The 12,409-nt window shown below is 43.7% G+C and overlaps 1 protein-coding gene across 9 annotated transcripts in view; it reads right to left on the bottom strand.

The window, feature by feature from the left end:
• MAP3K9 (mitogen-activated protein kinase kinase kinase 9) overlaps nucleotides 1-12,409 on the bottom strand; it is an 88,234-nt gene that overhangs the window by 71,741 nt on the left and 4,084 nt on the right. For all 9 annotated transcript variants that reach the window (XR_008659425.2, XM_055288961.2, XM_063644352.1 and 6 more), the window contains exon 2: nucleotides 7,326-7,739. Coding sequence is in view for 8 of the 9 variants with exons in the window: in XM_055288961.2 (XP_055144936.1) it covers nucleotides 7,326-7,739 (414 nt within the window). In the remaining variant the exon portion in view is untranslated. The remainder of the gene's footprint in view (nucleotides 1-7,325; nucleotides 7,740-12,409) is intronic.

Below are 12,409 nucleotides of genomic sequence, written 5' to 3'. Positions count from 1 at the left end.
AACAGGTGGTTGGGCTCAGACAATTAAGATGGATCAAGGGCCAGGGGATTCTAATGAGGATGAAAAGCAAATTCCATGTGGCTGGGCCTGGTGGCTCACGCCTGTAATCCCAACATTTTGGGAGATCAAAGCAGGTGGATTGCTTGAGCCCAGAAGTTCAAGACCAGCCTGGGCAACATGGCGAGACCCTGTCTCTACTAAATAAAAAATAAAATAAATAAATAAATAATTCCATACAAGTGAGGTCTGAATGACATCCATGGGTAAGAGAAAGGGAATATTTACATTTTGGGATCCCATAAGTAAACCAGTTCACGTGATATTTCATTCATTCATTCATTCCTTTTATCTATACATTTATTGAGGACCCTACTATGCACCTGGAACTATGCTGGGAGCGAAAGACACAAAACCTATTTGGAGATGTAAGGGATACTCCTGAAATCATAGCCAAAAAAAGAGGCCAGGTTGTGTAACTTGGCAGGTTGGCCTGCAGGACAGCACGGTGTTTTGTTTTGTTATGGCCTGTGAATGCCTACCAGCACTGTAAATTGACTCACTCTGGCTGGATGGCAGTTGAACTTGCAGCCTTAGATCAGGGGTTCTAGTCTCTTGTCACTCCAATATTCTTCTACGAACTACCAGGTAAGACACATTTATCAAATGATGACTTAGCACTGACTACAGCAAGGATATGTGATGGGCTACCAGAACCAGCCAGGTTTGAGCTGAGCACAGAAAACTGTGGAGGGGTTGGATAGGCAGAGAGATGAGGCGAGGGCACCCCTGCCAGCAAGGAGGAAAGGGGAGACCAGCTTGGCTAAAGAAGAAAGTGCCTCTAGAAGAAGAGAAGGCAGCAAACATCTCATGAGCATTTAAGCTGACATCTGAAAAGAAGAAGACAGGTGTGCCCAGTCCCAAACCAAATACAGTTCACCACTCACCTCTGCTCTTTCAGCTATAAAGTTAAGAATGAGTTGGTTGAAACCCAAAGAAGGTACAGGCAGGGGATAAATCAAACATTAATGCAATGTAGATGCTGTGGCCTTGTGAGCAGAATGACGTTATTCCCAATTATATGAAACTAAAGCACTAGGCTACACAGAACAACAATGAAATACCCCAGCTGTCCAACAGGAGTGTGCAGGCAAGAGTGTAGTGATTAGGGCCACAAGCTGACAACACACTGACAGAGGGAGGAGAAACGCATGCTACAAGCAATATTTTTGTTAGGATATTTTCTAGGGGTAAAAATAAACACGCAAAAATGCACAGAAAAAACTGGAAAAAAACCACAGTGTTTTTACCCGTGTTTTTCTCTTTTCTTTTTCTTTCTTTTTTTTTTTTTCCGAGATGTTGTCTCACTCTGTCACCCAGGCTGGAGTGCAGTGATGTGATCTTGGCTCACTGCAATCTCTGCCTTCTGGGTTCAAACAATTCTCCTGCTTCAGCCTCCCGAGTAGCTGGGACTACAGGCACGTACTACCATGCCCGGCTAATTTTTTGTAGTTTTAGTAGAGATGGGGTTTCACCGTGTTAGCCAGGATGGGCTCGATCTCCTGACCTCATGATCCACCTGTCTCGGCCTCCCAAAGTGCTGGGATTACAGGAATGCGCCACCGTGACCGGCCTCTTTTTCTTTTTCTCTTTTTTTTTTTTTTTTTTTTTTTTTTTTGAGATAGAGACTTGCTCTGTTGCCAAGGCTGGAGTGCGGTGGCTCGATCTTGGCTCACCACAACCTCCGCCTCTCGGGTTCAAGCGATTCTCCTGCCTCAGCATCCTGAGTAGCTGGGACTACAGGCGCATGCCACCATGTTCGGCTATTTTTTTGTTTGTTTTTAGTAGAGATGGGGTTTCACTATGATGGCCAGGCTGGTCTCAAACTCCTGACCTCGTGATCTGCCCACCTCAGCCTCCCAAAGTGCTGGGATTACAGGCGTGAGTCACCATGCCCAGCCTCTCTTTTTCTTTTATTTATTTCTTTTTTTTGAGACAGTCTCACTCTGTCACCCAGGATGGAGTGCAATGTTACAATCACTGCTCATTGCAGCCTCAACTTTCCAGGCTCAAGCGATCCTCCCACCTCAGCCTCCTAAGTAGTCGGGTCCACAGGCATGCACCACCACACCCAGCTAGATTTTATTGTATTTTTTACAGAGATGGGATTTCATTGTGTTGCCTAGGCTGGTCTCAAACTCCTAAGCTCAAGAGATCCGCCCACCTCAGCCTCCCAAAGTGCTGGGATTACAGGCTTAAACCACTGTGCCCAGCTCTTTTCCGTATTTTCTAAGAGAAGGAAAGAAGTTATTTAATATGAATATAAAAGTAATGAGACTACCTTCACTTTCAATGTTTTTACTTTCCAAAGCTTTTTCATATTACTTGAATATTCATATCTTTACTTATTTAACTTTTTTCTTTTTTTTTTTTTTTTAAAAAACAGAGTCTGGCTGTCATCCAGGCTGGAGTGCAGTGGCGCAATCTCAGCTCACTGCAATCTCTGCCTCCCAGGTTCAAGTGATTCTGCCTCAGCCTCCCAAGTAGCTGGGATTACAGGCACCCACCACCACCCCTGGCTAATTTTTGTATTTTAGTAGAGACAGGGTTTCACCATGTTGGCCAGACTGGTCTTGAACTCCCGACCTCGGGTGATCCTCCTCCCTCAGCCTCCCAAAGTGCTGGGTTTACAGGCGTGAGCCACCACGCCTGGCCACTTATATAACTTTTAATGGCCACTATTAAACTGCTCTTCTGCCAAATGCCATTACGCCAAGCCACCTACTATAAAAAATCCTGAAGTCCATCTACCTGCCCCCAAAAGCACAACCTTTACATTTACGACCATCTTTCAACAATGTGTTTGCTAACAATCACGTAACTGGTTTTCCCCAATTTGATGGAGAAGAGACACATAAATCCATTTTTATAGCCAGAGGCTTTTTACAAGTAGTTTTGAGGTGTGATGCTTAAGTTAATGATGTGATATGGTAAAGTAGTATAAACCAGTAGTTAAGCCAGGGGTCTGAGCCACACGTCCCAGGGCCTGGCTAAACTTGTTTGGCTGTATGCTGCTAGACATCTGAGGTAATAGTTCATACCGATGCGTGTCCTGCATTAAGATTCCATGGTAAGACTGCTAGCTGCCAATTCCTTAGCAGCAATGCTCTTCCTTGGTAACAGACCTTGATTCTCAGCTGGGCTCAATGACACCCAGCATAAAAGCCTCCATCTCCCTGTCCCCTCTCCAGCTAGTGATGGCCAGCGACCACACTCTGTCCAATTAACACAAGCACATACGTCATGCTGGATTTCTGGGAAATTAATGGGAGCCAACTCAGCCACGTGGGGCACCTTTTCTGTGCTTCTGCTTCCCCTCCTCCTTCAGGCCTGTGACTTGGACCTCATAACTGGCACTCCAGCAGCCATCTGGACCACAGGGTGACAATGAGGATGGAAGCCAAGTACCGGGATGAGGGAGTAAAAAATAGGAACCTGGGTCCCAGACAACAACATGGAGCTGCCCTAAAATCCTTCGGGCTTCTTTTCAAAGACAAGTCAATGTAGACCTTGTTTAGCTGCTGTTATTTTGTTTGGCTTTTCAGGCTACATACGGTCAATCTAAACTCAATGTAGATTCTATATCAACAGGGATACTATATGCCATACACGTTTCACTGCCAGTAAACTGCAAATGACTTTTTAAAGTAGATGACCAGGATAATAAAACATTTTAATAAGACACTTTCTACTGAACCTTTCTAACAGCTAGGCGTTTATCACCAACTGCTTTCTCTTTCCCACAAAGACAGCTCCCGTGTATACATACTCTTTTCTTGAATGGTCAAAGTCAACTAACACATATAATTCCTAGTATTCTGCCCTCACATGACAATGACCAAAATCCAATTCTCCAGAACCCTTAACAAAGCAAGGAAAACAAGCCAGTGTTCCCAAGTCTACAAAATACAAAGAAGTTATGGCTCCCAAGCTGGAGGCAATGCACAAAGAAGTGGCATAATGCTTTTAAGATAATTTTCAGCCTGGGCCACAAAGCAAGACCTCCGTCTCTATTAAAAAAATAATAATAGGCCGGGCGCGGTGGCTCACGCTTGTAATCCCAGCACCTTGGGAGGCCGAGGCGGGCGGATCACGAGGTCAGGAGATCGAGACCACGGTGAAACCCCGTCTCTACTAAAAAACTACAAAAAAAATAGCCGGGCGTGGTGGCGGGCGCCTGTAGTCCCAGCTACTCGGAGAGGCTGAGGCAGGAGAATGGCGTGAACCCAGGAGGCGGAGCTTGCAGTGAGCCAAGATTGCGCAACTGCACTCCAGCCTGGGCAACAGAGCGAGACTCCGTCTCAAAAATAATAATAATAATAATAATAATAAAATTTAAAAAAAAAGGCTGGGTGCAGTGGCTCACGCCTGTAGTCCTAGAACTTTGAGAGACTGAGGCGGGTGGATCACCTGAGGTCAGGAGTTCGAGACCAGCCTGACTAACATGGCGAAACCCCGTCTCTACTAAAATTACAAAAATTAGCCGGGTGCAGTGGCAGGCTCCTGTAATCCCAGCTACTCAGGAGGCCGAGGCAGGAGAATTACTTGAACCTGAGAGGCGGCAGTTGCAGTAAGCTGAGATCGCACCACTGCACTCCAGCCCGGGTGACAAAGTGAGACCCTGTCTCTAAAAAAAATAAATAAAAATAAAATACAATCATTTTCAAGTCATGCACACATTGCAATGGAATAAGAATGGTGGTATCATCGAGGTTCGTATTAGATGTATACAATCCTTGGCAAACATCCACCCACAGACAAACGTCAAAGTGCTACCCCACCACACATGTAAGATTTACAACTAGCATCAACATCAGCACCAACCATGCAGTCCAATGGACCATAAACATTACTTGGCATCAACTGTACTGAGAAGGTCCTTTAAAATACTGCCGAGTGTTTAAGTATTATACAACTTCTGCAATCCTGATGGCTTCCCTTGGCAAAACCCACATAAGGAAAAAGAAAGGACCAGAGTTTTGTCTCCCGAATAACAGAATGACACTCAGGTCTCTCGCCCTCTCCTACAAACAGCAGAACCTTAACAGGGTAATTTTTCCTGCATAAGAGCCTCCAATCCTAAATACAAATCTCATAAGAGGTAAAAATGTGTATGAAGAGCTTAAAATTATACTCAAATTCAAAACTTCATCAAGTAAACTATTAACTTTTACAACTTTGTTATCCTAGCCCAACTTTCTAAATGGGTTCAATTATGTAACATTACAGTACTTTGCCTACTTCTCTCAACATGATAAAAAATATTAGAAAAAGTAAAATAAAAATTCAGCTTCTCCATCACATTTTCCAGCAATATATCTGCTTCTTTTTACCCTATCACTTAAAGCAATCGCTAGGTAGAAGTTACTTTGAAAAGAGGTCACCAAAAGTTTTAATTTATTTAAAGAATAGAATTTGAGTGGGGGGTCAGGGATGAAAATCATCATGATAAAGAGACAGGAAAATGGCAAAGGGAAAAAGAGAAACCAGATTTTTTATGTAACTTAAATACTTCATATGCATCATATCTAAAATACATATCTAATGTTCCATACCCTTACAAGAAGGAGTTTTTCTATTATTAAGGGAGAAAAGAACACAGGTAGAAAAGATAAATGTATATTTGTATATGTATAAACCAGATACGCTTTAAAAATGTCAGGAAGGATATGCCAAATGTAATAGTCGTTCTCTCTAAAGGGAAACATTATAGGTTAACTTCCTTTTCTTTTTAGCTGCACTTTCTGATTTTCTACAATAGACACTATTTACACGATTTTTTTAAGAGATGGGGTCTCGCTATGTTGCCCAGGCTGGTCTCAAACTCCTGGGCTCAAGCAATCCTCTTCCTCCTCAAGCCTCAGCTTCCCCAAAGTGCTAGGATTACAGATGTGAGCCACTGCGCCCTGCCACTACTTACATAATTTTAAAATGTAGTTTTGTTTGTTTGGATTTTTTTTTTGAGATGGAGTCTCGCTCTGTCACCCAGGCTGGAGTGCAGTGGTGCAATCTCAGCTCACTGCAAGCTCTGCCTCCTGGGTTCACGCCATTCTCCTGCCTCAGCCTCCCCAGTAGCTGGGACTACAGGCGCCCGCCACCACGCCTGGCTAATTTTTTGTATTTTTAGCGGAGATGGGGTTTCACCATGTTAGCCAGGTTGGTCTCGATCTCCTGACCTCGTGATCCGCCCGCCTTGGCCTCCCAAAGTGCTGGGATTACAGGCATGAGCCATCGTGCCTGGCCTTAAAATGTAGTTTTTAAAGTAAACAGATTCACAACAGCATCAACAGAAAAATAAACCACATCTGGAACAGCCTGGAGCAAAACAAAGTCTGAAGGATTTCCAGGCTCAAAGCTGAAGGATGCAGAGAGAGTGAAGTCCCTGGGGGCCCATGCTACCCCGAAAGTCCTTCAACTCAAATGCCCTCCTCTCTAGGACAGGATGCTCCAAGTGATTTTAAGTACATACCATTATGCAATTGTGTCCTCTTTACCACCCAGTTTAGGCGAGAGAGAGCACAAAGTACCAAAGAAAAGAAGCATATTCCTAGCCCTGCTGAGTCAGCCAACGTGAAGGACTGGAGCTTCTACTAACTCACCATTTAATATTTAACACTTGCTTTAAATCCAGTTTATGGATTCTGGATGCTTAATAAACAGTTGCTTCTCAGTTCCCTGCTATTAAACACTAGGTAATTATGGCATTTAATTAATACCACCCTTGGGCTACCAGGAGGTCGGGGATATTATCAGGAAGTCATGTTCTCTAAATGGACATTGCCACCTGAATCAGCTCACAGTTTAAACAATAGGATTCTCTTCTTATAGTCCCTTCTGTGATGGGTATGTCAAGTTGAGGTGTTTAGGTAAACATTCAAACAGATAATAAAGGCTTGCTCTACCTCTTGTTCCACAAAGAGGAAAATCCCTTTTGTGATACTATTGACACTTCCCACAAGTTTTGTGCACAGCATATCAGAATTACACATTCTGATATATGGAAAAATAGTAGGCAAGGCTACTCTTGACTGCTAAAAAAAAAAAGCTCACAATTATACCAAACTCCTCAGGCGCCTCATTCCTCTCTTCCTAAACCAATCTTTCTTGGCACTCATCTCACCTCCTACATCTCCATCCAAGGATGGAATGTGTTTAAGCAAGGAGTTTCACTGCCCTCTAAGGTTCCATTAGGAGTCCACTCCTACTGACGTCGTGGGATGCATCTGCAACTGCTCTGAGCCCCTCCAGCCCCATCTCTTCATACTCACTGTTGCTGGACTTAAGGTCGCGGTGGATGATGGGGACAATTGCCTCATCATGTAAGTAGTTCATCCCTCTGGCAATCTGCACAGCCCAATTCACCAGGATGTCTGGGGGAATCCTTTTCCCAGATAATACTCTATTCAAAGGTCCTCCACGAGCAAACTCCATGACCAAGCAGAGGTTGGGCTCCTTCAGACATACCCCTCTTAGGGCAATGATGTTGGGGTGCTTCAGCATGGCGAAGAGCTTGGCCTCTTGGCGAACATTCTCTATGGTCTGGCTGATGTCCTCATCAGGGTCGTGGCGAGCTGCTTTCACAGCAACCTCATCCCCTATCCAGAAAGCACGATAGACCTTCCCAAAGCCCCCGATGCCAATAATCTCTTCCAAGGTTAGCTCCGCAAAATCAATTTCTAACACTGAGAAAGGGAAGAAAAAAAGAAGCAAGTCAAAAACATCTTGAAAACATCGTATTTAACCTTTCATTTACCTGGATGGGTAAACACGGCAAGTTGTCTGTTTACTGGGCCTTTCTGTCTCCTCATTATAAAGCAAATTCCATAAGGGAAGGAACTGCAATTAACTTGTTTTCCTTTGCATTTTCCTTAGTGACGGTCAGCACACGGTAGGCATTCTATAAATATTCATGAAAAAAAATCCCACCTGGAAAATCATGCAGAATCCTGTACCAAAACCAACTATTGTAACTAAAGGGAACATGGGGGAGGTCCTTTTTTTTTTCTTTCTTCCTTTAAAATACATTTAAATATAGAGATGGGGTTTTGCCATGTTGCCCAGGCTGGTCTTGAATGCCTGAGCTCAAGCAATCCTCCCGCCTTGGCCTCCCAAAGTGCTGGGATTACAGGCATGAGCCACTGCACCTGGCCGAGATCCTTTCTTTGAGACTTACTCAGCTTTACCGCGTGCTCAGTGGTGAGAAGCACCCAACTCAGTGCCAAGGCAGACACCCAACAACCAAACCATAGGATGAGAAGAGCTTCTGCAGAAGTATGATTAGAGGCTTAGGAAAATCACTAGCTCCCACGGCAGCACAAAGCACTAAGGAGGTGAGTGGGGAAAGGATTCTCAGGGAAGGCAACATTTGAAATGGGCCCTAAAGAGTGAGTGGGAGAGACCTCAGGTGATGAAGGAAATCAGGGCAGGGAAGGACAATCAGGCAGAGGGAAGGACAGGAGCCAAGAACATGGAGTAGGAAGTATATGGTATATTAGGACCTCCAGGGAGTCTGCTGTGGCCAGGTCATGTGCATCAGGATTGGAGAGGAGGCTCAAAGCCTTGTTGAGTGTAACCAGGCCAGGAAATGTCTTTAAAGCCATTCTGAGGGGCTTGAATATCACATTGTAAACAAGAGGAGTCATGTATCTTTCAGAAAAGGAATGTTGTTAGACCTGTAATTTAGAAAGGAAACCAACTCTGGCAGCCGCTGGAAACTAACTTGGAGGACAGAGACCTAACAGCAAAAGGACCCTCTAAGGAGGCCTTGCAGCTCAGAGGTCTGAACCTCAGCAGCAGTGAATATGGGGAGTACGCAGTCAATTTGGGAGACTTTCAGAACTTGGTTCTACCTGGACCTGGTGACTGAAACATGGGAAAGAAGCCTCATAAGAGGTATCTTTTTTTTTTTTTTTGAGACGGAGTCTCGCTCTGTCGCCCAGGCTGGAGTGCAGTGGTGCGATCTCGGCTCACTGCAAGCTCTGCCTCCCGGGTTCACGCCATTCTCCTGCCTCAGCCTCTCCGAGTAGCTGGGACTACAGGCGCCCGCCACCACGCCCGGCTAATTTTTTGTATTTTTAGTAGAGATGGGGTTTCACCGTGGTCTCGATCTTCTGACCTTGTGATCCGCCCGCCTCGGCCTCCCAAAGTGCTGGGATTACAAGCATGAGCCACCGCACCTGGCCCATAAGAGATATCTTACTCCAGCAGTCATCTGTGCCTCAATTCAAGCCCTGATGGTCCCAGTATCCCACCCAGTATCCCAACCAATCATTCTCCTTCCCAAATCCAGAGTTTGAACCTAAGGTACTTGATTATATATTTTGTTGTGTGTGGAAAGGCTTTCATGGGTAGATAATAATAGCTGTCAGTGATTATAAATCGAGCTACATATGGTGCTAAGTGCTATATGAGCAAAGTGTGTTTTATTTCTTGCATGAAACCCTGTTCTCTATCTTCTTTTCTTTTGTCTTTACCTGGCTGATTCATGCTCATACCTCAGGTCTTAAATACCAGTTTCATAGTGGAACTTCTCCATCCCCAAGACCAAATGAGGTCAGGCCCCTATCAAACACTTCCATGGCAGTTTCCATTCCACAAGAGGTATCAAGGTTATAATTACTTAATTACTTGTTCAATGCCTATTGTCCAGGCCAGATTATGAGACCCACAAGGGCAGAGATTCTGTCTGCCCTATTCACCACTGCACTTGCCATGCCAAACATTTTGTAGGTGACCAAGAGATCCTTGAAATAAAATGGAAAAAAAAAAACTACTTGATACGGTTTGGATATTTGCCCCCTCTGATTTTCATGTTGAAATGCAAGCCCCCATGCTGGCGGTGGGGCCTGGTAGGAGGTGTTTGGGTTATGAGGGCCAATCCCCCATGAATGGCTTGGCACCCTCCTCACAGTAATGAGTGAGTTCTTGCTCGAATTCACACAAGACCTGGTTGTTTAAAAGAGTGTGACACCTGTCTGGTTTTTCTCTCTTGCTCCTGGCTCCCACCACATGACATGCCTGCTCCCACTTCACCTTCTGCCATGAATAAAACCTCCCTGAGGCCTCACCAGAGCCAAGCAGATGCTGGTGCCATGCTTCCCGTACAGGCTGCAGAACCGTGAGCCAATTAAACTTTTTTTCTTTATAAATTACCCAGCCTCAGGTATCCCTTCACAGCAATGCAAGAATGGACTAACACACTATCTCAATAGGAAATAAACCAAATTCAGATCTTAAAAAAAAAAAATGAACTGGAACTGGACCTTCTGAAACAAATACAGGAAATAATCACACTTTACTAAAAAAAAAACTAAGAAAACAAAGATACATTTCGGAACTTTTGGCAAGACCAAAAGAGGAACTGCCACTGCTGACTATTCCCTTCCTTACTCAGCCAGCCCTGTAACGCCTCCGTTCTCCACTCAGATGTTGGTGGTGCTAAAAAATCTGTTCTTGCTTAATTATAGTACCTCTATCCCATCTGGGGCTATCCCATCTGTATTTTGTAATGCAACTGGCAGTCTGCACAAAGGAAACTCTTAGGTGGATAAGTTAGGTGGATAGTCTTTAGATATACAAAAAGTATAGCCCATCCTGACCCCAAAATTCCAACTGTTTAAAGAGGTTATCACCTTATCTAGCAATCTTCCTGAAGAATGAATGTCGTGGCAGAATATTGCAGACTAGCAATCGGCATCCATTCCAAAATCCTTCTAGCATAAATTTCAGTACTACAGAGGCTAGGAAGCTAAAAACTACATTTCCCAGACTCCTTTACAGCCAAAGTTCTGAATGCAAATTAACTTCTGCAGTTAGATGCACAATATTTGAGAGGCAGAAGTGAGATGAAGACCATGTTCTTGCTGCGGGGATTTTTTGCAACAGCATGTTGCTGTCCAATCACTAAGTCTGTAGATGTGGAGAGGAATGTTTCATAGCCAAGTGGTTGCCTAATCTCTGGGCTGCAGATACAACAAGGTGTTTTTGAAGCCAACAGCTTCAATGGCAGCTCCTGATTCTGTATGTTCCCAATTAGAGAAGTAGCAGCTGACCTGGTGGGCCAGTTCTGCTATGTTCTGGACGTTGTTCACATTGGTCCAGCTGAGAGCCTCTTCTCTCAGCCCTTCCAACAATTCTGCAAGCACAGAATTTCCTGTGCTAAATCTCTTTCTTGCTCAAAATAGCTTGAGCGTTTCTGAGCCCCAAAATGAATCCCGACTGATTACTAATTTGTGCCTGATGTCATCTATATGAATGAGAAAAATATGCCTATGTTATAAAGAAAGATTAGAAACCCTCTTGGAGAAATACATGTTAAGAGTCTTCCTGGTCATGGAGGGAAGGAACATTCATGTTTTTCTAGCAGCTTTTACACATATGAAAAGATGTGTGGTTACTTAACAAATTTGTATCTGTTTTCTTATTTCCTCAACTGAGTATCTGAATTCTCCTTGAGGGAATTTTAACTGTTGTACTTTCTCTCATACCCTCCCTTCTTTCCTCCAGTCTTAAGCATAGTTGTAAACACACAGTAGGTGTTAAATATTTATTTAAATGCAGGAGGGATTGAAAAAATAAATGCAGGGAGGTTTAAAAGATATGATTCAGTACTAGGGTGCTGAAAGGACAGCTCCTCCAAAAACCTCTGCAGGAAAGGGAAAGCAATAACCTCTCTTTGGGTAGAACATAAAAATCTCAGGTTCTTGCTATTTAGTCAAGAAAATATTATGACCTGACTCCAAGAAAACTATAGAACACAGCTTTCAAACAGATAAAAGACAGAACCCAGAAAGAAGGGAGGGAGGAAGGACCTTCTTTTTCCTTCCCTGCTCACTCCCTTTGGATAGGAACAAAAGAACTAGACCTTCAGTCGCAGCAGAGTATGTGGGGCTCTCCTTCCCTTCCCTGCTCCAGTCAAGACCTGGTTCTAAATAAGAATCAGGTCAAGCTGCATTCAGCACATTTTTCAGTTTCTGTGAAAGGATATTTCCAGGAATATCAGGAATAAATCCTTAGTTCTTCCATTTTTAAAGTCAAGATGTTATTCCCTCTCAATCGTATGCTTGGAAACTGAATGTTTAGGCACATTTTGGTGGGTTTTGAGTAAGTAAATGGTATATACTTCACTCACTTAAAAATCTTAGGTACATCTGAAAATATGTCCTTCTATTTCTAGTGGATGTAGATAATAAAAAGCATAAACTAATAACCTTAACGTACGCCCTGTTTGAGAACTGAAACAACTCTCTTGTAAGAGAAACTTTCGTATAATACCTAGGATTGCATCTCCCAAGATAATGAGTTTGGAACTACACATTTTTCATCTTTCACTAAAATAAAGAAGATGGGTGAG

Source organism: Symphalangus syndactylus, chromosome 8 (assembly GCF_028878055.3).
Source record: "Symphalangus syndactylus isolate Jambi chromosome 8, NHGRI_mSymSyn1-v2.1_pri, whole genome shotgun sequence".
NCBI lineage: Eukaryota > Metazoa > Chordata > Mammalia > Primates > Hylobatidae > Symphalangus > Symphalangus syndactylus.
Note: the sequence above shows the minus strand (reverse complement) of the source record. Positions and strands in the feature narration are given on the sequence as shown.